General features: G+C 33.6%; 1 protein-coding gene across 1 annotated transcript; it reads left to right on the forward strand.

Annotated features, from left to right (window-relative positions):
• Positions 1 to 1000: 1000 nt before the first annotated feature.
• Positions 1001 to 27697, forward strand: LOC106117102 (multidrug resistance-associated protein 4). The gene is made up of 24 exons (XM_013311174.1): positions 1001 to 1536; positions 6085 to 6330; positions 6411 to 6618; positions 6798 to 7023; positions 7906 to 8062; positions 9349 to 9598; positions 9787 to 10050; positions 10170 to 10337; positions 14792 to 14929; positions 15453 to 15620; positions 18028 to 18174; positions 18952 to 19033; positions 19630 to 19762; positions 21324 to 21626; positions 22013 to 22202; positions 22634 to 22770; positions 22895 to 23035; positions 23168 to 23271; positions 23634 to 23923; positions 24042 to 24164; positions 24260 to 24382; positions 24581 to 24741; positions 25008 to 25113; positions 25888 to 27697. Exons 1-24 carry the CDS (start codon positions 1463 to 1465, stop codon positions 26071 to 26073), a joined length of 4125 nt encoding a protein of 1374 aa, XP_013166628.1. The 5' UTR covers positions 1001 to 1462; the 3' UTR covers positions 26074 to 27697.
• The last annotated feature ends 25 nt before the right edge of the window (positions 27698 to 27722 follow it).

The following is a 27722-nucleotide window of genomic DNA, read 5'->3' on the forward strand; positions in this document are numbered from 1 at the left end:
TGCTAGCGACTGTCTTCGCCTTTCGTGGAATACTGTCTTTGGTATTGGTGGTCATTTTGTAATATAAAAATACTGATCTTATAAAAGGAATCGTACCCCCAGCGTCGAATACAAGTCGACCACTTTTATCACCAGACTTTGGATACCTTACGTTGCAAAAGTTAACAGATATCTTTATTTACGGGGATAACATAAATATTTCTAATGTATTTTATACGAATAAAAACTACTCGTACGATGACAAATAAAGTACTCATAACAGTGTGTCAACTCATTTAAGTAATAAATCACTAGCACTGATAGCTTACAAGGCTTTTCAACATAACTGTATCAATCAAAAGGCACGCTTATCAATCTTCAATGACAGAACATTTTACAGCAATTATTACTCTCTGGTTAGAATAATATTAGAATGCCTTAGTATTATATTTCCAATTAATTTTATCCCCGATTAAAGATTAAATATTTGATTAGGGACCTTTGTATGTGATTTTATTGACGTGCCTAATAGGAATATGAAGGTCAAAGGAGCGTGGGTAAAGGATAAATATGACCGAGTTTCCACTACCGAAACACTTTTCGAAATACACTTATTTCTCTCTTTATAAAAACTGAGTTTTTGTATAGATTTTTTGTTAGTATTACGGTAATGTGTAACACCAAGTAACGAAATAATAATTCAATTCAGACTAAAATTCTTAGAAAGTAGGTATGTAACTTTGGATTTCGAAAACCAAAATCGCTGTATAAAACATATATCGTCCTCTTTGTAATTATCTTTGACAAAACAGAGAGAACAAATTGTTTAAAAGGGAGATTTTTGTCTCAATATCACATTGTAAATATTTTACATTTGTAATTTATGGAGGACTTTATTTTTAAAGCGATTTCATGTTTCGATAGAGGAGCGAGGTAGTGAGCGACAGACGAAATAGGCCTGCGATAGACAGATGGCACCTGGCACCCCACCAGACTGAGGCCGGCAATCGGCAATCGGCGACCGCGCCTCCAACTCCAATCCGATACAGTACGACACAGACGATCGGCGTGTGTGCATCGCGCACGAATACGCGCAGCACTATAAATACTGCGTTAACAAATCAGTGGACAAAATGTTTGTGTCGGTGTGATAATTGTCGGTTCAAATACGTTAATTAGTGAATAAATATAATAAAAATCGATGATTGTATAACAATTTGTGCAGTAAAAACTGTGCTAGAAATAATATTCCTCGACAAACCAAATTTTTGCAATCGGAAAGCACTGAGTTGCCAGTTGTCTGTCAAAATAATCATTCATTTTAATTAACAAAAATAAAAAGGAAGTTATTCGTAATTCCAAATGGTAGTTACCGATTAATATGAATTTTTTTTCCGGCTTAACTTGTTTATTTTTTTAATCGTTGTGATTTAGGTTAAATTCATTTTGTTTTTACTGTATGTATGACATTTAAGCTGCTATTATGGATTCAAAAGTCGTTCTCAAAGAAAAAAATCCGCACGACAAAGCAAACATTATATCGAAAACTTTCCTCTTGTAAGTATTTAATTTATTTTTGAGTATTATTAATAGGTTCATAAGTTAAGCTTGAAGCTGAAGCTTGAAGAGATGGTGCACTTATGCTATGTACACGTAATTATACTTACTAATTTTAATAACTCACTTCTGTCTACCTTTTTTGATTAAATTTGGATGTTATCTTCAAAAACAAGTAAAGAAATAATTAACATACAATTTATAACTATATTGCGTCTAGGTCTAGGTTACTTATTTCATTGAATATTTTTTCAATCATACCTATGTAGCATTATTCCAAGTATTTACTGCAATTTTGAGACTTATCAAGTTTAAAAGCTTACCGTATGTAAAAGTTACCATTTAGTTCTCGTTTGTTTGTCTGACAATCACGATTATTCTTTGATGTTCTGGGTCTGACTTAATATGGCAATAAGATAACCTCCTGTCACTTTGTGACCTAATGACCCCGGTACAGTCGCAAAGTCGCAAATCTGTAAGTGTAATGCTGTCGTAAAGAATGAGCTGTATCTTATTTTAATGAAAATAGGAATAGACGAAAAATGGAATGAAATCATGTTTCTAGATCCGATGTGGGCTAATGGAACCTCGGTTAAATTTATCACATTTTGTATCATTTGTTAACTTCGCAAGTCATGTCATTTAATAAATCATACTTATCACAAATCACATATTGATAATCAGTACTTTATATTAATATATTTATCTATATATCTTAATATTTATTTATTTATTTATTTACATGGAAAACTTACAGCTATAATAATCTTATTAACTATAGACTAGACTACTGAGAGCCAATGACAAGTCTTCACTTATAACAATGTTATATCTATATGTATGCTATTGTTAAAGTACGAACTTCAGTATTACTAAGATTTACCAACTAGTTATAGTGAAAATTCGAAAAGTTTTCTTGTATATAAATTAAAGGATTTTTTCAAATAATGCGGCGAATATCGATAAACAGCCGATTCGGTTAATTGGCGTTCAACGACAATTACCGTATTTTGAACTAACTCGTGAAATTTATCAAGTGAATCGTGATGATTGCTCGAAATAAACCAATATCTACCAATTTTTAGGACTTTTGCCATAACTGCTAAACTAGTTGGTTTGGGTTAGATTTTACCGAGAAGTTCGAAGATTCATCGTAGTTCGGGCCTTTACAAGTAACAATCATTATGAATCAATATTAAGCTGGCTGTAGGTTACCACTGTTGTCATTATAGCTGTTAGTTGTCCCAGCAAGGTTATTGAACGGTAGTTGGCGTGACTAATAGGCAGGCGGTAGATGACCCGAAAAAAATATTTTTACTTTTTTGGCTTGTCTAGTACAATAGTGTTACAAATATAACGTCTAGTATGATTCGAATCTTGGCTTTCTTTTTACATCATACTAATGTTATAAATGCGAATGTTTGGATTAATGGATTAGAAGGTATCTCAAGAATGGCTGTATGGATCTCATGTACATGTGGACATAGATGTAGAAGAAGTCTGAAAGAGCACATAGGCTACTAATTTAGGTTTTTCGTGACGCGGGCGACAACTACTGTATTTAGCGCTACTTATATGTTTAATTTGTTAATGATTTTTAGTTTCTATTATAATAATTAATTAATCGTACATCGTACTGATTTATAATATATATTTGGTTCTTGTCTAAGTTACCGTTAAATAGGACTCCCGAGACATACATATTCTGACTCTGTTTTTGGACTAGTATGAAAGTGACGATAATGTTAGGTATTGAAGTCATTCTACAGCGAAAACCCATTTATTTCACTGGCACGTGACACACGTGTATGCACCTGCGTATGTTACAACTAAATTACCTTTTGCGTGACTGCTCGCGGTAATAAATTATGATAGACATATATTTGCCTCTTACTTTTCTATTACTTTGAGTTGTTTTTAAGTTAAATATCTGACAAATCTTACTTCTTACTAATATAATAAATGCGAATGTTTAGATGGATGTTTGAAGGTACCTCTTGAACAGCTGAACGCAGCTGAATCCCGCTAAAATTTGGCATGATGTAAAACCTCTGGCCTGGAAGAACACATAGGATACTTATTATTATTATTTTAATTCTGCGTGGACGGAGTCGCGGGCTTCAGCTAATATAAAATAAATGTTTTTCATGTTAATTTGATGTATCGGAAACGAACCCTTGTATTGAAACAGTTATTACCCGACTGACAAAGAGGGTAATGTTTTTCGTGCCTATGTAAGTTTGTTTTTATGTATGTGCGTATATATATATGTTAATTTCATTATGATGGAATTTACATATAAGATATCTTACGAAGACCAGATACCAAAAAATGTTTTAGTGTAAATTAAAAATATATTGAAATAAAAAAATTGCAATTTTTACAATCTTTAAAAAGCAATTACAGTCTCAGTCAGTCAGGTTTTTTTTTAAATCAAGGTTAATTTATTTTATTTTAATTCTTTTGTGGGTCATGTTATTGTTCTGGAATATACATGAAGTTGAAGTGGTACAAGTTTTTTTTTCTATTTCACACATCACATACCTTTTAAATAATGTTTCGTGATTCACGTCCCATGAGAATATTTCTCATTGTAATTGTTTTGCAAGCACGTTAGCGGAAAATAACATCTTAATAATAGACCATCAGCAAGACACCGGGATGTTAATATTAACTACGATTGCTACGTCTCTATGTAAGAACAATGATTTAACTAAATTGAGTTTTCTTCTATAAAATTTGTATAGCAAAATTATTATTGAAATGAAATTTAAGTATATGTATAAAAGTCAGTCACGTTACACTATTAATAATGTAAGTACGGCTGAACTGATTTGGCTGAAATATGGTGGGGTTGCAGCTTTAGAACCAGGAGACGGAACTTTTTTTCCCGTTTCCGTGGGACGTCATATTTTGTTTTATTCCGTGCATCCGAAGTCACGTACGAAAACTAGTTTATGATAATCAATTTCATTGTAAAGTATGTGTTTATTTATGAAATATAAGAAAATAAAATAAATAACATCCATCTGGATTGAGCGCACACAGTTAACTCCTTTCAATTGAAGTGTTGGGCCAAACAATTGACAGTTGTAAACGATTTCAATTACTTTAATCTAAAGTTGGACACGATCATGGTCTTTGAATGTTTGTTTCAGTGTACATATTTTGAAACTGGAAAAATGTTTACGTTTCATGTTTATACGAGTTTTTTTCTTAAAATAAATATATTTACATCGATCTACAAACGCGTTATCGTAAAATGACGCGTTATTTAAAAAAACTTAGTAAGTATCCTATCTGTTCTTCTAGACTAAGTTCTACATATATGCCAAATTTTATCGGAATCTGTTTAATCGTTCTGGAGATAACTTCTAACAAACATTCATCAAACTTACGCATTTATAAACTTAGTAAGATTAACAATAAAAGAAAGTTTAATTAAATTAAATATTGGTTTTACTTGTACTGACTTGATCGCAGTATGTCAACAACATATGTTAGGATTTGCGTCACGTAGTAGCTAGTTAATAGTACTAGTTGAACTTTAAATGCTTAAGGTTACTACAACCCAATGTATTTTAGTTAAATCAGTATGTTTTAAATTACATAATAATATATCGCATAAGAAGTTATATGAATGATCTGTGTAACACATAAACATTGATATTCGTCACGGCTTACGCAGAATAGACAGAATTAACTAATTTTCATTTTCACACCTCTTTAATTTCTTTAAATTACAAACTACGCATATATTATACGTAAGCATTTCAATGTTACAAGTATTTAAATACATATTAAATATCAATACGTAAAATTAACATAACATTTTTTTTCGTACACGCTTACATCATACAGATGCTATTTATGGATAACTGAATACTTCTGGCGGAATATTTAGTAACTGTGAACGCGTTATATGTATCAGTAGTACAGAATCTATTTAAATTACTATGTAATATTGCGCAGTCTTTGGTACATGACTTTTAGAACATACTGTATATATGATGAAGCGTAAAATGTATTATTACATCAACTTTATTATTATTATTATTATTTGTTCACACACTGGCAGCTAACTAGCTGCTGTGTTTATGGTTAATATCCGTTATGCCGTTAGACAGACTACGATTTTCTGTTTAATAGCAATGAAAACTATTTACAATGTACTTCATTACAATGTTACTCTTTTATAATATTTATAGTCGTAGTAAAGAATAGTTTGTTTAATATACAGACGACATTAACACAATTAAATTGTGGGACATGCTCAACTCTTATCTATGAGGTCGCTAATGTTTGATCAAAATTATAAGCGGACATTAGATATTCTAAGTCAGCACTTTGAAATCAGGTTATATTATTTAATAAAACTAAGAAAATTTATTAAATATAAAGACAGAGTAGCAAAAGATAATAAAACCTGTTTTCCTTCAAGAAACGTTTTAACAAATACAAGGATATCTATAAAATGGATATTGGCTTTATTGGAATTTACAATTATGTGATCCAAATCTTAGTACAGTTTTGCATTTTTTTTTACAGATGGAGTTTCTCCTTGTTTCGCAAGGGGTTCAAAAGTAGTCTTACGATAGAAGATCTGTTTCAAGCACGCGCTGGCGACCATTCAGGCCGATTAGGCGATCGTTTGGAAGAAGCGTGGCAAAAAGAACTCAACAATGCGCGACATAATGGTACAAGACCTTCACTCTCAAGAGCTATTGTTAGATCCTTTTGGTTCGAATACATGATATGCGGATTTTTCGTAGGCATTTTATTTATTATTTTATGGTAAGTCATACACATTAGCAAACTTGTCTTTGTCTATTTTATTTTGTTCTAAAAAGTAATTTGTATGTATTTTGTTTTAGGCCATTAATCCCATATATGTTAGCTTTGTTTATTGGATACTTCGCTGATGAGAAGACACTGGAAAGTTACAGAAATGCTCATATTTATAACTTCTTATTGAACTTCTTCAGTATTGCTACAGCTGTTATACTGAATCATGTATATTTAATGCAAGGCTGCGTCGGTATGAGAGTGAGGATAGCGTGTTGTTCATTATTATTTAGAAAGGTTAGTTATTATTCAGTATTATGATTTTTAACCCATTGACACTTATGTATTTCCTGGGTACGACAGTTTATTTATATGTACTTTGTGTCGCATGTATATCAATTCCATTCTGACTTGGAGACTTATCAACTGAACTGATATTTTTCAAGCAAATAGGTAATATTTTTTTCTTATTGTAGATTTTGAAGCTGAACCGGACAGGTCTTAATAAAACGGAACCTGGACAAGTTATAAATTTAATGTCAAACGATGTGAATCGTTTCGATTTGGTGGCAACGTTCTTGAACTACATCTGGGTGATGCCGATAGTTGTGGCTGTTGTTTCATATCTCGTGTGGCAGCACATAGGCTGGGCCACACTCGCAGCGCTTGCTGTTATATTCTTACAGACTGTTCTTGTTCAAGGTCAGTATTATACGACTATAATTTACACTACACTCATATTATTGGACATCTACAGGATGTTTTTTTGGGATTAAGCGATAATAATTGATGTAATGAAAATAACGTTTAACTTAAAAAAGAAGCACCTAGTTTAAGGATCCAATTAGTTTTGAAATACGTCACTTTTAAAGAATTATTTGAGTATTCAGTAGATAGCGGTATTGTTTTATGACTTATTTTAATCTTTTTCGCGATGCATTCGATATTTTAAAGATTATTATCATTACGATAACGAAGAAAACATATGTAAATATGTAAATGTTTTTTTACAATCAGGTGAATATATTTATAATCTCTGCCATTATAAAATATTCGTCATCTGTAGGTTACTAAGCGCTGATAGCGCATAACCGAAATAATCAAGGGTTCGGACATCCGATCACGTGGTAGTGGGTTGGAACTTCGAATGCGCCATTTCACTTTCCAAGCACAAACTTGAGTAGAATAGAAATAAATTATCCATATAATTTACCTTTCTATTAATGCCATATATAAATAACCTCAAGAAGACCACACTGTTCTCTCTACAAAGAAAGCTTGCATCGAACTAATAATTACCATCAAAAGAATGGGTTACTCTTTAACTTAGCAACTTGCAAGTTATTGGCACGTAATATTGGTGTTTGCATTAACGAAGTAGTATAATGCTATAATAATATTTATATAACACTTTAAATGAATTAAGTTAAAATAGAATAAAAATAGTCGGTGAGTTTTATCTTTTCGGAACTAATGTATCGGCGAAGAATCCGCTCTCTACCATAGTAGGATAGTATTGGAATCAAAGTTCACAATCTAAGAGACATTTTTTTGTTACATTATTAATATGTAAATTATTTTCAGCGTATTTGAGTAACCTACAAGGTAAATTTAGAGGGAAGATTGCAAATCGAACCGACGAAAGAGTCAAGGTTATGAGCGAACTCGTTAACGGAGTGCAGGTCATTAAGATGTACACGTGGGAGAAGCCATTCGAGAAACTGGTCGACAAACTGCGCAGGTTAGTGACAATGTATCACAAATGTAAACCAATGCGATCCAAGTATCTATCGTTTTCGTATTAAAAGATTCAAACTTAACGACCGCTCGTGGGTAACTTGCGTAATTGAATACATTACGTCTGGAAAAAAGTTTCTTGTGTAATTTTTTCAAAGTACAGTTTGGATGGTATTATACTAAATTGCGTGGTAAAATAAATTAAAGCTCCGTGGCCTTCACATTGTGGTGCAAGTGAGCTGAGTAAAATTTAATTCAATGTATTAAATGGAATTACAATTATCCACCTGTTTGCATTAAGCACAAAAAATACATACGTATTCTACTCCGAGATACAGAGCATGTAAATTATTTTTTTACATTGTCGCGACTTTCATTTATCAAATAAAACGTAGTGCTCACACAACGAATTCTAATCATATTTGAATCATCAACCCACGTTTGTATGGAAAAAAGTATAGGAATACATTTAAATAATTTAAACATAATAGTACCGTGTCAAAAAATATAATTAACTTTCAACACTGCACATATTAATTTCTTAATGATATTTCATAAATACTGAGTCACAGATTAGATTCAGATATAATGTTTTTGATGAATGTATGAACACGTCGTAAAAAGTTTATATAAGACTTAAAGTTATTTACAATGCATCATAAGAGTATTTTTGACTGTTTAACGTGTGTCAGAATGTGTGTAAGAATGACACATATGATAGTTTCATCGTTCATTTATGACAAAGATAGGTGTTGACATTACGTATGTTAAAAATCAAAATGGGTTTGAGATGCCATCATCCAGAAATCAGTTTAATCAGTCAATTGTATGATAGAAAAAAATACAAATGGTGAATGAGAAGAGACGGCAACTTCATGGAGAGTTTATATCTAACTAAAAGAAATGTTTAAAGTACATGTGAGTTGTAATCGTAATAAACAAGTAATTCTGAAGAACATAATGATATTGTCAACAGAAACTTTTCGATTAGAACATTATAATTTTATGTGTTGCAACTTTTGTCCTAACTAACTTGTAACTTTAATATTAATAATAAATTTCTGATTATTTAATACCTAGCATATTCATTATTTTAAACTTTATTAGATTATTTTATTATTCACACAACTTATTAGTCTAATATTATTTTATGAGTAGTTATCATCATCATCACATATTATCATATTATGTACTACCTACTTTTATTAGTATTCCAACATTATGTGACTTGTTCTACTAACTTTAAAATATAATTAATTGTAATGAGTTATATATTTCTTATTTTAACAGAATGGAAGTAAGCTTTGTACTGAAGACTTCGTTCATTAAAGGATTCTCAACCGCGTTGAGTGTGTTTACGGAACGGTTTATATTGTTTTCCGCGGTGGTTGCTTTCGTGGTGATGGGTGGTTATATACGAGCAGAGATCACCTTCTCACTAGTCCAGTACTTCAATCTGCTACAACTCGCATGCAATATACTATTTCCAATGGCGTTGTCATTCCTCGCTGAAGCTATGGTTTCCGTGAGGAGATTAGAGGTAAGACAATAATACTAGAAGACATTGCGTTTCATTATGTTATACATTGGACGTCTTTAGTGACTAAGTGCTGCAATTTGGCCCTGAAAGCACAATGAATACAACTTATTTAATATCTACAGACTTACTATAAAGTACTGCCTGGAATTTGTATTTTACGTGATAATGAGTTTGAAAGTATGTTTTAGGATTTCCTATCATTAGATGAATTGGAATCGGCAAAGGCTAAGGAAGTTTATTCCCTCGCTCTCAACGGTCAAGGCCTTATCAGTAATGGTGCGGATAAAGAGAAACATATAGAAAAAGAAAAAAGCCAGCCAACAGGACTGACGCTGGCTAACGTTAGTGCGAGCTGGCAAGAGAATCCTATCGTGGAAACTTTAAGAAACATTACATTGACAGTAAAACACGGAGAGTTCTTAGGTGTCGCCGGACTTGTTGGATCTGGAAAGGTAAATAAATTTACTTAACATAATTTGCACAATACAGACCAAAAGAAGTGTGTTGACATTGCAACTACCTATTATAATACAGTCAAACATCTGAACTAATTGCGATAAATTTCTTCCAGTCATCACTTTTACAACTGATCTTAGGCGAGTTGGAGCCATCCCATGGGACTGTGTCCTTGGGTGGCGGTAGAATATCATACGCCAGTCAGGAGCCGTGGCTGTTCGTCGCCTCAGTCAGACAGAATATTCTGTTCGGTCTGCCCTACGACCGCGTTCGTTATAAAAAGGTAATTTATTTGGTGACGTCATCTACACTATCGATCTGTGTGTCCACTGTTTGCCCTTGTCACGTGACCTTCAACAAAATTGTTGCTTTGATACTATTATGTTAAAAAGTTTTTTTTTGGTTTATTGATTAAAAAAACAGTTACGTGTTTTCCATAAAATCTATGTGCTGAACTATGTATGTGTTTTACATAAAATATTATGTTCCTACTGAATACCTATGGAGTAAAAGAGTTAGTATAGGCTGAATTTGCCAGTAGTTAACACTGCCTCTGCGTAACGCTTCGTTGCATTTACTAAAACTTTTAGCTACAATCAAGTAGCTTAGCTAGCTTAGCACTGTGACATAAAAAGCAAAAGAACTTATAAGGTGAAAAGTATAGTATCTTACTGGCATGGTTTTTGGTTCTACGTACAGTCAGCGTCATATAGATCGTCACAGACAAGATATGCAAATATATAGGTACATCAAAAGTAATCAATTATATCGGTACAACAAAAGTCCTCAAAATAATAGATACATTCACCCTGCTCAAATACATCGGTACATACACAGCGTCAAATATATGAGTACATGCAAGGTGCTCATAAATATCGTAGCAGCCACAGCGTCATAAGTAAAGAAGCAGTCACGGTGCGCAAAAATATCGGTACATTTGACAAAATTGAACTCTATCTCTATATACTTGTGATACAATTTGGAATAAACTACTTCTGTTACATTCATTTGACACTTTGTATTAACATTATAGGTTGTCCGGAAAGTTCGTTCTGATTTTCGATATAAAGCTTACAATAGACTGTAGCTGAAGTGGTTTTATTTTCGGATTTCCACCATTATCAAACGTCACAAAAATTTCTATATTGTGAAGCATTTCATTTCATTGGTTGAGATAAAAACTCATTTTTAAAATTTTAGCCAAAAATAAAAGACATTTTAGGTATAGAGTCGTACCAATATAATTTAAAAACATTTCAAAAATTTAAGAGAACAGAGTTTTAATTTTCCTTATAAAGCGGCACGAACTTACTGGGCAACCCAATATTTTTCTTCTCCTGTCATAACGCTTAAATATATTATAAAAGTTTGTCACGCCGAATATGACAGATACGTAATAACTAATATAAAATTTTGCCTTGTCACAATATATACTAGTTTGGCGCAATATTCTAGTATGTTTGCTGTAATATGTAAGTTTATCGGTTCAAATCTCAGGCTACTTTTTTTTCATTTTATCAATCACGGGGTTATTTTTTCATAACCAGTAAAAATTTGGTAATGTAAAATTTTGCTCGACAATTTTTTTTTTATAATTTTCGCTGTCGGGTAGAAAGAAATTTAAATAAAGTTAACAACAATTAGGTCAGACCATCGCCGGTGAAGTGAGTGGGCGGAGCGTGGATTGTCTTTGCGGGTTTTAAGAATGGTACGCGCGGAAACTATACGTACAAGTGTTATCTACATATGTGTGCGCGCCCACGCACACTGGAATGTTTATTGCAATCGACCAAAAATTTGATGTAGTTTGGATATTGACATTCAGTTTTTTTTCTTTGTTTCTTAAATATAATCAGTGTCAGTAAAAGTAAAAGTGTTATTTTTACCGGTACAAGTTTAACAAACATGAGTAATAAACAAATTACATGTCAATAGCATCGCTTTATCTCCTTCATTTTTGTTTGAAATAGAAAAGTACTTTAACGGTCAAACTCATTAGTCCAAGGCAATATCAAAAAGTACCTAATAACTACGGCGATAGAATTTAATTACATGTGCTTCGATATGGTTTGGTTTAGTTTTAGTATATAGTTTATAGTATTATTTTGGTAGTTTAATTAATTAGTTTTATTTAATACATATTTTTAATTCAATGAATTGCTCTTTAACAACTAGTTACATTCTCTTTGCTTGCTCCCATCCATCCAACTGTTTTTTCACCATTGTTGTTATAGGTTATTATAATGCTTCGATATTAAAATTAAAAAGTTTAAATATCAAAAAAAAAATAGTGGCTTGGGATTTGAACCGCCGACCTTACGTACCAACGGCGGCGAACGGTAAGGCCACGAGACCAAACTAGCATATATGATGACAAACTTAAATTTGATGTTGGTTTTATCTACCTAATATCTGTCATCCGCGTCGAACACTTTTAGTAAATTTTGAAAAATGGTTTGATGCAAAGTGTCAAATGAATGTAACAGAAGTAGTTTATTCCAAATTGTATCACAAGTATATAGAGATAGAGTTCAATTTTGTCAAATGTACCGATATTTTTGCGCACCTTGACTGCTTCGTTACTTATGACGCTGTGGCTGCTACGATATTTATGAGCATCTTGCATGTACTCATATATTTGACGCTGTGTATGTACCGATGTATTTGAGCAGGGTGAATGTATCTATTATTTTGAGGACTTTTGTTGTACCGATATAATTGATTACTTTTGATGTACCTATATATTTGCATATCTTGTCTGTTACGATCTATATGACGCTGACTGTACAACTCTAGGATAGCCCAAGCGTCTCATATTAGTCGCATAGAAGTAGACTTTCCTTTTTTAATAAACAACTCATAACTTAGATTAAACTATCGGCTCACTTATCTGTTTTTGTAATCTTTGTACATAAACATCACGAGACATTATTGCCCTCGTGTGAGGATTATAGGCAATATCTAATTTAGAAATAAGTACCTTTTTACTGTTATTAAATCTATTTTATTCTTTGTAAATAAATCTTTTTCATTGAATGAAAAGAATTAAGATAAAAATTGAGATATTCCAATTGATTCCACGTGACGGGCGTAGATATGACGGATGGATAAAAAATTATGGAGTAAAAATTGAACATGACGTATAAATGATAGTGATAATGCATTGGCGATTGGCGATGTGCTTGAAGGTCGTCCGTTACCTTGAAAGATTACATTAATTGGATTATTTTTTTACAAGCTTTTAATTATTTTCTAGTGTCTCGATGTTTGTCATTAAATCTTGCAAATTAAATTTGATTCATTTTCCGGTTACTGATTATGCTGAAATTTTGCATACGTGTGAATATGTGGTAATGCAATATTATGATGACTTGGTGGCTGATCTGATGGTGGAGCTGGAATGTGGCCATAGGAATGCTATAAACGACACAACCTCATTGAGTTTGGGCTCGCTTGAATCGTTTTATCGAGTAGTTATGTATTTTTTTTTAATTAACAAAGCTTGTTTTCGAGAAGTTTTTTTTAACTACTTTACAAAACTGATAAAAAAATTGTTGGATAATAATGCAAAATATACTGTCTTCGCGAATTAGTAAACGCAAAATGAGTTCCACGAACATATGTTGTTCTTATTTTGCGTTTTTCGTTTGTTTAGCTAGAGTGAGGTATCTATGAAAGGATTAGTCATCCTTCTTAAAGTATAAAAATCCTCGCTTGTACCTAGTAATTCAAAAACAGACAACTGTAACTGTTTTAATATTATAAATGTTTATACTTTAAATAACTGGCTGTCACCGTCTGTACTAACTTTAATTACTTGAGGTAAATTACAATACAAAAAATTTATGAAAAGTAAAAATACAAGGTTCAAGTAATCCTTGACAACAATGGTGTACTTACAGATAGTATTAACTTGATTATGGTTTAATTGACACAGATAAAAATTGTTATCAGGTGTTGAACTTCTGAGCAAATTGATTCTCATTTCTTAAAAAAAAACAGTGATGAAAATATTACATTACTTGCGATGCTAGTGTCACATATCTTATTAATATTTAGACGGATGGATGGATGGATGTGTGTTATTCGTATCGCCAGAACGGCTTAACCGATATTTATGAAATTTGGTTTTGATAGAACATAATCTGGAAGGCTACTAAATATGTTTTAAATTAAGTCCGCTCAGACGAAGACCCAGGCGACACCTATTATAAAAACCCTAGTGTAATAATATTGAAACAATTTGTCAAAATTAAAACGTTATTATTAAGGCGCACGAGGAACTTTTGATAAGGTGACATAAAAGATGTTTTAGTCATTGTCATGTAACGTTTTAGCTGTTTCACCATTACTGTTTACTTTTAATTTGATAAAGTTTGACCTATATCAAAGGGGATACGTCGCGGTCATATTGTAATTATATCAAATAACGTAAATCAAACAACGAGTGCATGATAAGAGCAACGCGAGCACAGAAGGAACTCTGCACGCGAACGAACGAGAGGTCAGATTCGCAGAATAGATAATGCGACACACACTCGTGTCCAATCGACGGTCCCTATTTTGTACTGCAATTCATTAAAGAGGTGGACAATATATTCCCATTTATTCTTGCATTTTTTAATATGTCTTTGAAAATAAAATATCTATCATTCCCAATAAAAGTTATTATTGGGAAAAGTAATCAGAATTAAATACCTTTTCCGATCTGCTACTTAAAAACTTGTCTTTGTTTAGGTGGTTTCGGCATGCGCTCTGATGCGGGACTTCGAGCTGCTGCCGGCGGGTGACGCGACGCTGGTCGGCGAGCGCGGCATCAGTCTCAGCGGTGGACAGCGCGCGCGCATCGGTCTAGCGCGCGCCTGCTACAGACAGGTATAACTCTAATCAAATGTATTGACGGCTCAAGATCATCGGCGAGCTGTGCATTGTCCTTCCGCATCCCGATACACCTAAAACTGTGTTCTGCGCAGCGACTCTTGAGGTATCTTGAGTGAGCGATGAATTTGATCAAATTTATCAAGATTAACAAAATGTTTAATACCTTGATATTATAACAACTAAATACTGAAATATCTTGTAAGACGATGAATTTCATGCAGACAACTCCAGGTAGATGCTAGTTTTATTTTTGTAGAGATCCTGAACATTTGAATTTGACAATGACTCTTTATAATGTGACATTATTCGATAACACTTTGTATTATTTTCGTTATTCAATAAGTTATAGTCCTCATGATTCTGTAGTGAAACAAGGTCAAACGTAACTTAAACAGAATAAACAAATTGGTCGCAGTTGTAGTTACGATTTTTATTTATTATTTTATTCCAAAATCCTAGTATTAAGGGGGTGATTAGGTTTAAATAAAAAAAGTAATTTAATAATTTGTCCAAACAGGCGGATATATACTTGCTGGACGATCCCCTGTCCGCCGTAGACACGCACGTTGGCAAGCACCTGATGACCGAGTGCGTCCTGGGCTTGCTGAAGGGCACCACGAGGATCCTCGTCACGCATCAACTGCATCACCTTAGAGCAGCAGATAACCTCATCATACTTCGAAATGTAAGTGGATTATAAAGTGGCCATTTCAAACGACATTGTGCCAACCCTGCCCAATATTGTGGAAACATCTCTCAAATCGAACAATAGGGTACATTAGCCAAATTTTTGAAACATATTTGTTTTAATTCTAACTCTTCCAGTAGAAAAAACATTATATTTCACTGAAATCTGTAGATGCAGAAATATATTCAGTGTCTTTTTATTAATACCACTCTGATTACGTTGGCCAAGATTAAATAAAGTCAGATAAAATCGAGTGTTTGACGTATTTTTTTACAATATGAAAAAGACATTGTTATCACCAGTTAGACATTCGCGTTTTTATCCTACCGCAAACTGGTCTTTCAATAATACGAGAATGTATTTAAATTTATAACTTGTTTTGATGTTGCCAGTCTAACCATTATGATAATCGTGCAATTTGATCGTACGCTACCGAAATAACATTCATATAACTATATCTACTTAAAACGTAGAAAACCTAATAACATTCATAGTTTTTTTTGTCGTTTCAAAACGTTAAATCTCTGCAAGTAGTTTATTTTTAGAACAAAAGACACTTATTTTATTTTAAGATTTTTTATCGCAGATGACTTCTTTTGTGTTCTAAGAATGTCTTAAATGTAGACAAATGTATCGCATTTGCATTGGGAAAAAACATTGATGTTTTATATAGAAAAAATACGTTTTACGCAGCCCGGAATCCGGTTTACGTTCAATGAAGCTAGCAGCTTTAAAAACAAGTTAAATTAAAAAATACAGGTGCACACAGACTTGTTAAAGGTCAATGAGTTTGAATTTTTTAAATTCATTTATAGGAATTTTACCATATGCACTTATTAACGTTATTATACGCTTTGCATGAATTCCTTTATGATTAGAAACAAAAATGTTAAATTATCGATAAATGTTTTTGGACAATTTTTAAATCAATCAAACACGAATCTTTCAAGTTTATAGGCAATTGCGAAAATGTATTTAAATCTTCATGTGAACAAGCAAGACAAGTTCCACACAAATAAAAAAAACTACAATTTTTAGGTATAACAAGCGCCCTTAACATGACCCCATTTTCATGGATTTATCATAATCCATCCATAAACTTTGTTTTAACTTTTTAAATTTACTTCTCTGATTACACATGTCGTGCAAATAAAACTAATATAGTGCTCATTTAGGATCAGACAAAGCTCTCTTGCATTTTATTTGTGGACAAAAGTAATGGTAGACTATAAAGATAATGCTATTGGTACTATACAATTTTATGTCAATGTTTACAAGCTTTAAAAAAGATAAGAATCGTCTTGCTTAACTCCATAGTAACATGGCTTTACCTAACCTTAGTTTTAATCCGTAACCCTGCATTCCAATCCCTGTGTAGGGAGTGCAGTAAGTTTGCTCCATAGTAGATAATTTAAGGATGACGAATTTATTTTGTTTGCGTTACTGATGACTTTAGTATTTTAGTCATTTAACGCTGAGTCATTACTCATCTGCGAGCTATAAATCCAAGGACATTCCTCTTCATTTCAATTATATTATAATAAATGATTTTAATGAATAAATATTCATGGACTAATTGATGGAATATAGATGGAATTTTATTTGGAAATATTAAATACAATATATTGTCAATCATTGTCACGTGCTGACATAAATAGAAGGACCCATAAAATATACGTTGGCCTTACATTGTTTAGCGGCATATTGTTACTGAAGCAAACTAACATTGAAATGGCGCTGCTTTTAACTATTAATAATATAATAACAAGAAGCAATGCCACAAGAAATAATCACACGCAAATAATTTTCATTGTTATATTTGTATAAAATTAATATAACTACTCAGTCACACTCCGTTATCGTTGCAGCTTGCTACACTTGCATGAAACACAACGCGGTTAATCGGACTTTGTCGTTTCGCGGAACATGCATATTGTGTACATTAGCAACACAAGTATGTACGTACAAGGAAATGTACTACAAAACACAATCCAATATTAAAACCTCACATCGTTTTAACGTAGTTCGGATCCGGAAAATTCGCTATCCTATTATACCGTACCAAGGCTAGAGCTGGCCCTACAATCGTCCTTCACTGGTCAAATATAATAAGGCGTTGTAAACCGTTAAGCCGATATATAAGTCAATAATCTGCACCTGTCAAAATATTACGCAGCCGACACTGATGCCCGCCACCTTATCTCAAAAGTACAATGAACTTCCAATACGAAACGTTCGCGTCGTCAGATAAAATGAAGTAATTATTTTGCCCGACGGTCATTCACTAGTGAAATTTTAATTTAGCAGTTACCTAATAATAAAGTCTGTGCCTCGTTCTTAAAAACTTAACTACTAGGTTAGAATGCTGCAATAAATTTCAATTAAAATCTTATACTCTTTTCAGGGTGAAATCGAGACACAAGGTAGTTTCGAAGAAGTGTCGCGATCTCCCCTATTTGAGGAACTGTTGGAGGAAGATGAGCAGCCGCAAGAGGATAGCGCGGCCAAGGCGCGCTCCGAGCAAATGCGACAACGCACAATGTCAATCAAGGTGAGAATGAAATATTGTTAAGTAGATTGTTACGTATTACTAATAAATGTCCGAACCAGCAGACGTTCTTTGCACGAACGTTGGTTTGCCTGTATTATAACGTTTTCCGAGAAAAAAAATCAGAAACACTATAGGGACCCACCTACCGTGTCCAATTGTGAAACTTAACAATTTGCTATGTAGATAATAATTTAGTATTTAATGATCAGTTTGAAAACAGATAATGATAGATAATGATTAATAGATACAGTATATGACTTCTATTCTTCTTATTTTGGCAGTAACAAACCACTTTATAACAAATGAATGTCAGTTCAGACATAAAGATCGTTGCATTTTAAGACAGCGTCATATTGTTTATTGCACGATCAGACATGCGTATCATATAAACAACAATCAGGTTAACGCCCTTCTCGTCCGCTTTTTAATGACATAAAGAAAACCTTTAAGTAATTTTTAATTAACACACAAACCGAATCACCGATTTACGTATTCGTTGATCAGAACTAATTTGTTTAATAAATTTATTTACAAATACAAATACCTATGACCCGCGACAACTTCCGCGCAAAATACAAAAAAAACTTAATTATCATATGTTCTTCCAGGCTATTTTCTACACATAGGCCTTCTAAAATACATCCATTCAAACATTAGCATTTATAATATTAATAAGATAATTCAACAACAAATGTTTTGGAATAAGTTTTTGAAATAACTCAAAGAATTGTTTTTAACATTTGACATGGGTCGCTAATGTTATTTAATGTTACACAGTCACACACGAGTACCAGCACGCTGGCAGAGGGTGAAGGCAACCAGGACGAACCGGGTGAAACAGATGAGCTCATGGAAAAAGGTACAACACAAACCGCGAGCTAACCTTGAACATTCAGTTTATTTGTACCACTGAGAACTTACCACAAATTCTTTAATTTACATTTTAGTTAACGATTTATCATATGTCTTGTAACAAAAGGTACAAACACACCAGGGGTACGGATGTTTTCGTATGTTTATTCCATTGTGACCTTCAGACCTAATAAATTTGTGATCCAATAGACTCGATCGATTTCTCGAAAGTGCTCTTCGGGTCGTATTTTATCTCAGTACATATATTGATTTAATTATTTGGGCTTAGTAGTTTCATGTTCTATCATATTATATTTTAATATTAGTTACTAACTGTAGCCCGCGACTCTGGTCGCGCGAAATTAAAAAAATCTTGATTAGTAGTCTATCTGTTCTTTCAATTATAGTCTTTGTCAATGCCAAATTTGATCGAGATCTGCTAAGCCGTTTTGTAAATACCTTCTAATAAACATCCCATCAACAACACATTCGCGTTTATATTATAATATGTTACATATTATTAAGCTTGATATATTTAACAACAAAGTAGAAGTTTGTATTTCAGAAAATAGTTTTTTTTTTATAATTGGTAACAAAATGCAGGTCGTGTGTCGGGCTCCGTATACTTGAAGTACTTCCGCGCTGGCGGCGGCTGGCCGCTGCTTATATTTACCATCATCTCTATTGTAGCCGCGCAAGTCGTCACCTCCTTTGGTGATCTCTGGCTTACGAGTTGGTAAGATTTCAACACTTTCTTTACTGATATTTAATGCTTTTCTACTAAACAGCAGTAACGATAAAACTTACCTAATTACATACATGTGTGTTTGCTCATAGAAAGATCTTAATTGCTGCATGGCTTTTTTGTTTCTATTATTATGGTCTTATTTTTATTAACATAATGCGACTGGTTTATTTATAAGATCTCTAGACGACTGTAGTAGTCTGTGAAAAAGATATTCGTTTAAAATGAATGTGTCACATATTTTAGTAAGTAAAACATATTTAAAATTTTTCACTTACGAACAACAATGACTTTGAATGGTGTGTTTACTTTTAAAGTTAATTAACTGAAGAATAATTCGTATTGTAGCGGTTCTGAAAACATGCCACAAAGTTTTTGTGTGAATGCAAATAAAACGTTTCTTTGTTTCCTGCATTTTTCTTACTATGTATTTAAAATAATATCTATATTAAGTTTACTCGTGTAAAACATTTTATTTTACAATCAATAGTAAGTATGTATTAAAAATAAATATTTATGTAAATATTTTCTGCCAAAATACAGATTACAAAAACATACTATTGTCATTCTTTATAAAAAAAATTATTTTTGTACACGTGGCTGTAAAACACACGGAAAATTATAATATTTCGGTTACTATATTAAACTTTAAAAGTAATTTTATAAATATTTGCTGACAGCTGCAAGAAAATTTAATAACAAAGTTCCGCCTCATGCGTTTTGCGCGCATTGAGCGTGAAACTGGTATTGACTTATGCCCGCTACCCACCTTCAGTTATAACAGTACAGTCGAACTGCACAGTTGAAACTGTGTGAACTGGGCCTAGACAATATAACAACAACAATTTTTGTCGATTCTAATAGCGATACCTATGATTCGATCAAGTCAAAATGTGTCAAAAGGAAAAATACGTGATATATTGAAAGTTATTGTCACTTCCATACATTTTTGACTTTTCGATTAGTAACATCACTTATCGAATGTTACTTTGTCTAGAGGCGCAGTACAGTTAACCGACAATAAAAATTTTGTCTACAAGTTTTTTTTATAAAGTTTGACTGTACAGTTAAAACTGCACGTGTATAGCTGGCTTTATAAAGTCGGCAAAACTCTTTATAGCAATATTATGTTTTACGCTTCAAGTAATGTTTTGAACATAAATTTTAATTTTATCAGAGCATGAAACATAAACAAATGATTGACAAGAAAATAACTTAAAGATTTATTTTTAACCTAAAATTAACATAAATATCTTCACCAAGCCTCATAAAAGATTAAAATTTTATTGTTTACAAAATAGATAAAGTACAGGGCAATAATTACTGTTGGCACACTAAACACTACAGATAATAAAGAAATAAAAGAATTGGGAAAGTTATTTTTATTTTCAACGAATGACTTAAGATTGGTTTCTAAAATCTCTGTATAAAACATATCGTCATCCCTTTCATTATCTTTGACAGAATAGAGATAATTTTTTTTTAGTTTTAAACGGGGTTTTATTCTCAGAAGCCCTCAGTTATTGACTTAATTGATTTACCTTTTTTCTAGGATGAACAAAGTAGAAGCGAGGCATGCGAGATTAAATACCGAAAACAATGATACAAATTTAATAAATCCCTTAAATTATACCGACTCGTTTAACGATACTACGGAACTACCAAGCTTTATGGATGACGTAACGGACACGATCTCAACAACGAATCCAAACCATACCATCATTGGTACTATGCTTAAGACGGCTGTTACTATGCAGAATATAACCTTGACTGAGCAGCAGCCATTGGATAATAACTTTTATATCTATATTTGGGCAGCTGCTATACTTGGATGTATTATTTTAACTACAGAAAGGTATGTTGTTTCAAATCTAAGCACAAATATTATACATCATACAAAGCATCATCATTCGAGCAACCTTTTTATTATTTTCTCTTTGTCTTTCTTTTATAAGCCAATTTATTAAGAAATGTTATTAAGATTTTGCTGTGTAATCATATTGGTTGACAATATAACATGTTCATTTTCTTTTATTCTACTAGTATGAAGCTTAGCGTTGTAGGTGAACTGTTAGAGCACTCTTTTACTAATAAATTAGTTATATTTTCTCCTGTTTCTTACTTACTTATCTTATTACAAATACGTAGAGAATCAGGTCAAAAATTCCGTTTTTTTAATAACGTTGTTCAGTAACACATTTGTATATTTATGTCAGCTGATTCCACTTTATAATATTTCAGATCGTTGTTGTTCCTGTGGGTGTGCATGCGCAGCTCTATAAAGTTACATAACTTAATGTTCAGTAACATTTTATCAGCTACGATGCGCTTCTTCGACACCAACCCATCTGGTCGTATCCTGAATAGATTTTCTAAGGATATGGGTGTCGTTGACGAAATATTACCCAGGATGATATTAGACAGCATGCAGGTTTGTCCTTATTTTGAAATTAACACGTTTCGATTTTTTTGCATAAACAAATAGAACAAGTTTCTTCTCAAAATCGCACTTCTTACTATGCGAATGTTTAGATGGATGGTTGGATGGATGTTATAAAGAAGATATCTCCAGAACGTCTAAACGGATCTCCCTAAAATTTTGGCTAAAATTTACACGTATTTACTAGCCAAATATTTTTTTAGGGTTCCGTACCTCCACAGGAAAAAAACGGAACCCTTATAGGATCACTTTGTTGTCCGTCCGTCTGTCTGTCAAGACCTTCTCAAAAACGCGTGAAGGTTTCAAGCTAGAATTTATTTAATTAAGCGGGGATGGTCTGCGGGCAACAGCTAGTTCTGTTATTAATACTACACTATAATATTGTAAGACAGGGCAAAAAGAATGATGGATTATTATTGCAGATGTTTATGGTGATGTTCGGTATTCTGATAATGGTTGCGATCGTGAACCCGTACATGTTGCTGACTACGGCGGTGTGCGGAATCTTCATGTACCTTTGGACTGTCATCTACCTCAACACCGCGCAGGCTATTAAGAGGTAGGTCTTTGCCTTACCTAAATATTATATACTCTAGCGTTTTAACTCGAGTTCATTAAAAATTGCGATAAAGCTTAATTCTGTAGTTTAGTAATAGTTTAGGTAAGATATTGTTTGTATTCAGGGTGGAGGGCGTGTCGCGCAGCCCGGTGTTCTCTCACGTGTCGGCCACCATGGCGGGCCTGCCGACAGTGCGCGCCTGCAGCGCAGAGGAGATGCTGCGCGTACAGTTCGACGAGAAACAAGACGTGCACACTGCCGCCTGGTGAGAACATACAAGTACAAATCCTTCGAATACCTCCGTTCAAAAAAAATGTTTTTTGGAACAGGGGTTTTGGAATTCCGTTACCGATTTCGGATCCGTGTCGATTAAAATTATAAATACCTTTTTTTTCAGGTATCTAACACTGATAACGAATACCGCGTTCTCGCTTTGGCTAAGTCTCATATCGGCGTCGTATGTAGTCATCGTCGCTTACACTTTCCTACTGTTGGACGATGGTGAGTAACAATTTTCCTATGAATTGTATTGAATTTTAAATAATCTATTCAAGCTTTACTTGTCTTCTCTTCTTTATAATCTTAAGGAATACGTAAGATTTTTATCGCTTGCAAACATGTGTCATGATGACTATAAAAAACTACGTTATTGATTTTTATCGTAAGTCAAGTTCAATATTGTTATCAATTTTGACTTTATTCCTACTAAACTAATTTTATGAATTTTCGAGAGCTTTACGACAGTCAAGATTACAAAGAAATTAAAAAGAGTTTCATTGCCTTAATAGAAGTCGTTAGCGATCGCCCTTAGTGTAGATTTTCAGAACAAATCCCTAAGTGACATACAAAATTATAATTTGTAGGTACGACAAAGTCAGGTGACGTGGGGCTGGCGCTATCCCAGGGTCTGATCCTGGTGAACATGGTGCAGCACGGCATCAAGCAGGCGACGGAGGTGATCTCGCAGATGACGAGCGTGGAGCGCGTGGTGCAGTTCACGTCGCTGCCGCAGGAGGAGAGCGCGGGTCCGCCGCCGCCGCCCGCCTGGCCGCAGCGCGCTCGTCTCGTCTTCAAAAACCTGTATCTCAGATACGACCGAGAAGCGGAACCTGTGCTCAAGAATCTCAATATCGTTATCGAAAGCGGTTGGAAGGTAAGAAATTAACATTAACAAATGGTTATAAATCTTTCGTAAGTTGAAGTTTTGATGACTATTTTGAAAATAATTGTATTTTATGATATTTCTTAGCAATATTTGTAATAATTGTCAGGTGGGTGTGGTGGGTCGCACGGGCGCCGGCAAGTCCTCGCTCATCTCTGCGCTGTTCCGTCTCGCGCCCATCGACGGACATGTTTACATCGATGACGTCGAAACTGGCTCCATCGCGCTTAAGGTATTATGATGTCAAAGTTCTACGCTGTCTATGGTAGAATCAATACAAGCAGCTCTTCTTGATAAAAATTATCTTCAAATTTTTATACTTTGTAGGACTTGAGGTCGAAGATCGCCATCATCCCCCAGGAACCGGTGCTTTTCTCGGCCAGCGTGCGGTACAACATGGATCCCTTCGACAAGTACACCGACGCCGAGATTTGGAAGGCATTAGAGCAGGTACCTACCCTGGATAGGTCCCAAAAGTAATTTATCACGAAAACTACAACTTAGGGAAACGTCTGCGACACAAAAACCTTTATTTCACTTCAGTGTTGTATGAGGTCCTGGTAATTTCTCGATCGTATCGGCACATACTGACGCTGGTACTTTGTAAGTATAAATCTACGCAGTCAGTAAGATGGTGTTATCGTGCAGGTGGAACTAAAGCAGAGCGTCTCGTCACTGTCTGCGGCGGTGACTTCGGGCGGCGGCAACTTTAGCGCGGGCCAGCGGCAGCTCGTGTGTCTGGCGCGCGCCGCCCTCGCCCGCAACCGCCTGCTCGTGCTCGACGAGGCCACCGCCAACGTCGACCCCAAGTAAATGACACACACGTACATACACACAACACATTAACACACACTCATACGAGGAAATGTTACGTAATTCTTATGTGATTGTGACCTATTCTCGCTATAATCGAATCGTCGAATTACACAACCGTATTATATGTACAAAAACTACACGCGATATAGTTTTTTTTTAATATCAATTCCCATTTGCATAATTTCTCATCAGAGTATAATGTAAAGAAAAAAAGAAAAACGAATCGATATGTTATGAATACATGACTTTATATTTGCAGTACGGACGCGCTGATCCAGAAGTCGATCCGCAAACACTTTTCTGAGTGCACGGTGATCACTGTGGCGCATCGCCTACACACCGTCGCAGACTCCGACCGTGTCATCGTAAGTCACCGCACACCGCACACCGCACAACATTTATGCTACCCTAGTCATTCGCTTTACAACATCTGACACATACTGAACACCCGCTATATCTATAATAAGAAACCATTTTTACATGATACATGCAACAATGATCTATGTCAGTGGGACCCCTTAATAGAATATTTAATGTAAAAAATAAATTACAACATTGATTTAAAATATGTTAACTTTTACAACATGACCCGTTGTCTTTGATTTAACGTAATTGGAAATTTAGGTATGACATATATTTCTAAGTTCGTCTAAGAGCAACCGTGACGTATAAATTCTGATACTACGTTTCAGGTATACTAACATGTCGTACTGATAAATATCCAGACAATAGAATAGAAATATACTTAAGATAAAACGGATAAGACGCTAGACAGACTGTTCCGATAACTAGTAGTCATGATTTGATACGTCAATCAATCAAATTCATAAACGGTTACATAAATCTAAATCCTATACAGTGTTAAACTATTTCGCTTTTATCTTTATGATTTAGATAAAAATATTAGGATCAAATCTGACTATAGAGTTGTCTTGGTTGTAGATAGCTCTTAATTTTATAAAATATTGTTTGGAGATAGGGAGATACCTACTTTAAACATTTTCTAAGAATATGTAAACTTAAGTACTAATTTTAGATTACTTTTTTTTTTGGTAAAAGCAACCCTTAGTGAAGATTAAGTATGAGAAATGTTTAATATTCTAGCGATTGTAAATGATTTGAAATTTGTATTGTACTAGGTGATGGAAGCAGGTCAAATAGTGGAATCAGGTCATCCGCACGAACTGCTGCAGAAGAGCGACGGTCACTTCGCGCGCATGGTGAAGCAGCTCGGCCCCGCCTCCGAGCAGAGCCTGCGCAACGTCGCCCGCACCGCCTACGCCGACCACATACGATATGTAGATGCTGACGAACAACTCCAATAGAACTGTACCTCGAGATTACACAGACTCACTAACATATAAAGATATCCGAATGATATCTGGCTATCTGGAAATACACTTTTTGCTTCGTTCCGACTTAAAAGCGCTGAAATCAATGTCGACTAATTCTATATCTTAAATTAGTTCAAGTTTTCAACACTGCTACTAATAGCTACCGTCAACGTCAAAATGGCGAGGTATGCACGTAACTCAAACCAAAATCTAACTGTCTGCAAAACTGTCTTTAAAAAAGTACTGTCTATTGTAAAATGTACCAACCAAATGTATAACTTTAAAATGGATAACAGAGATAAAAATGACGGTAGCGTAAAAAACATCCAGTTTTTGTCTTTGTGGATCTGTCATTTTGTGGAAGGTATTTATAATATTGCGTCTGTGGCATAGAAGTTAAGGACTTGTAATCTGCAGGCTCTGGGTTCTAATCCCAACATATACCAATGTGTTTTTTAATTTTAGAATTTTATATGTACATTTATCTAACGTTCTTACGACGAAGGAAAACATCGTAATGCAACCTGCACATCATTGAGAAGAAATTCAAAGATATATACGAAGTCAACCAGCACTAGACCAGCGTGATTGACAACTTTAGTCTCCAAGACCCAGAGGGGACATATAATGAACTGATGATGACAATATTTCAGCCTTTTGGTTAGCAACAAAACTTGTATTGAGATCGAAAAACAAGCATGTAAAACTGGTACAAAAATAAAATCTTGTCAACTTGTATGACATGTTTCAACAGGAAGGACAGTTATAATGAATTGCTATTTATTACTTCTAATACCTGTCTCAAATGATAAATATATTAGGGATAATTAAGTAAGTTATATCATAATTAAATTATTTACTATTTGTTACTTAAAAAAGAAAACAAAACATCCACTTTTGTGCATTAAACTGTGCTCATCTGGTGCTATAAACGTAAAGTTACCTTTTGGTACTTAATTTACTGAATTCATATTGTTCTACAAACATAGCCTCTTAACTATTTTACTATTGCATTCTTGATAACAATATACATGAAATAAATTATATTAGGTTATGATAAATATGCAGAAATAACATTGTATTTGTGATTCATGTAAGAAAAACCATTTAAATATTTTATAATCTATTTATTTATAATGAGCCATATAAGCTATTATAAATACTCTATAAAAGACGTAACGATAATTATATACTTTTAAAAACAATGTGGCCTAAAAACCTGTGTTACTAAAAATTAATTAAAAACAAACATACACAATAAGAAGAGGCGCACCTTACAGTGTTAGTTAATTTTACAAAATGTGACTGCTTTATGCTTTATAATAATAAATAGTACTTAAAATATGTACTTGAAATACTTTTTGAAATATTTTTATTTTCTTGAAGAGAAATACACTTGAATTAAAGTTTACGATGTTGAAAGATATATTCTCATATATTTTAAGGTTATAATTAAGAATATTGAGCCAATACAGCTCACATGTATTTATTGTTTCTTTTGAATAAAGGTTAAAAACAAAAAAAAACTGAAATAATGCCATTACATTTTGTTAGTGTTTAATAAACCAGTGTTACTTAAATTATATTTTGTAATAAAAGAAAATATAAATATTATACCAATCTTTATTTTGTGTATAACA

Source organism: Papilio xuthus, unplaced genomic scaffold (assembly GCF_000836235.2).
Source record: "Papilio xuthus unplaced genomic scaffold, Pxut_1.1 DF827680.1, whole genome shotgun sequence".
NCBI classification, from domain to species: Eukaryota; Metazoa; Arthropoda; class Insecta; order Lepidoptera; family Papilionidae; genus Papilio; species Papilio xuthus.

Excerpts from the sequence above, each read along its gene's own strand:
- LOC106117102 (XM_013311174.1), top strand. The coding sequence starts at position 1,463 with ATGGATTCAAAAGTCGTTCTCAAAGAAAAAAATCCGCACGACAAAGCA. Across the intron at positions 22,771-22,894 it reads ACCGCGCAGGCTATTAAGAG|GGTGGAGGGCGTGTCGCGCA; the intron begins GTAGGTCTTTGC and ends GTTTGTATTCAG. Across the intron at positions 23,036-23,167 it reads GACGTGCACACTGCCGCCTG|GTATCTAACACTGATAACGA; the intron begins GTGAGAACATAC and ends CTTTTTTTTCAG.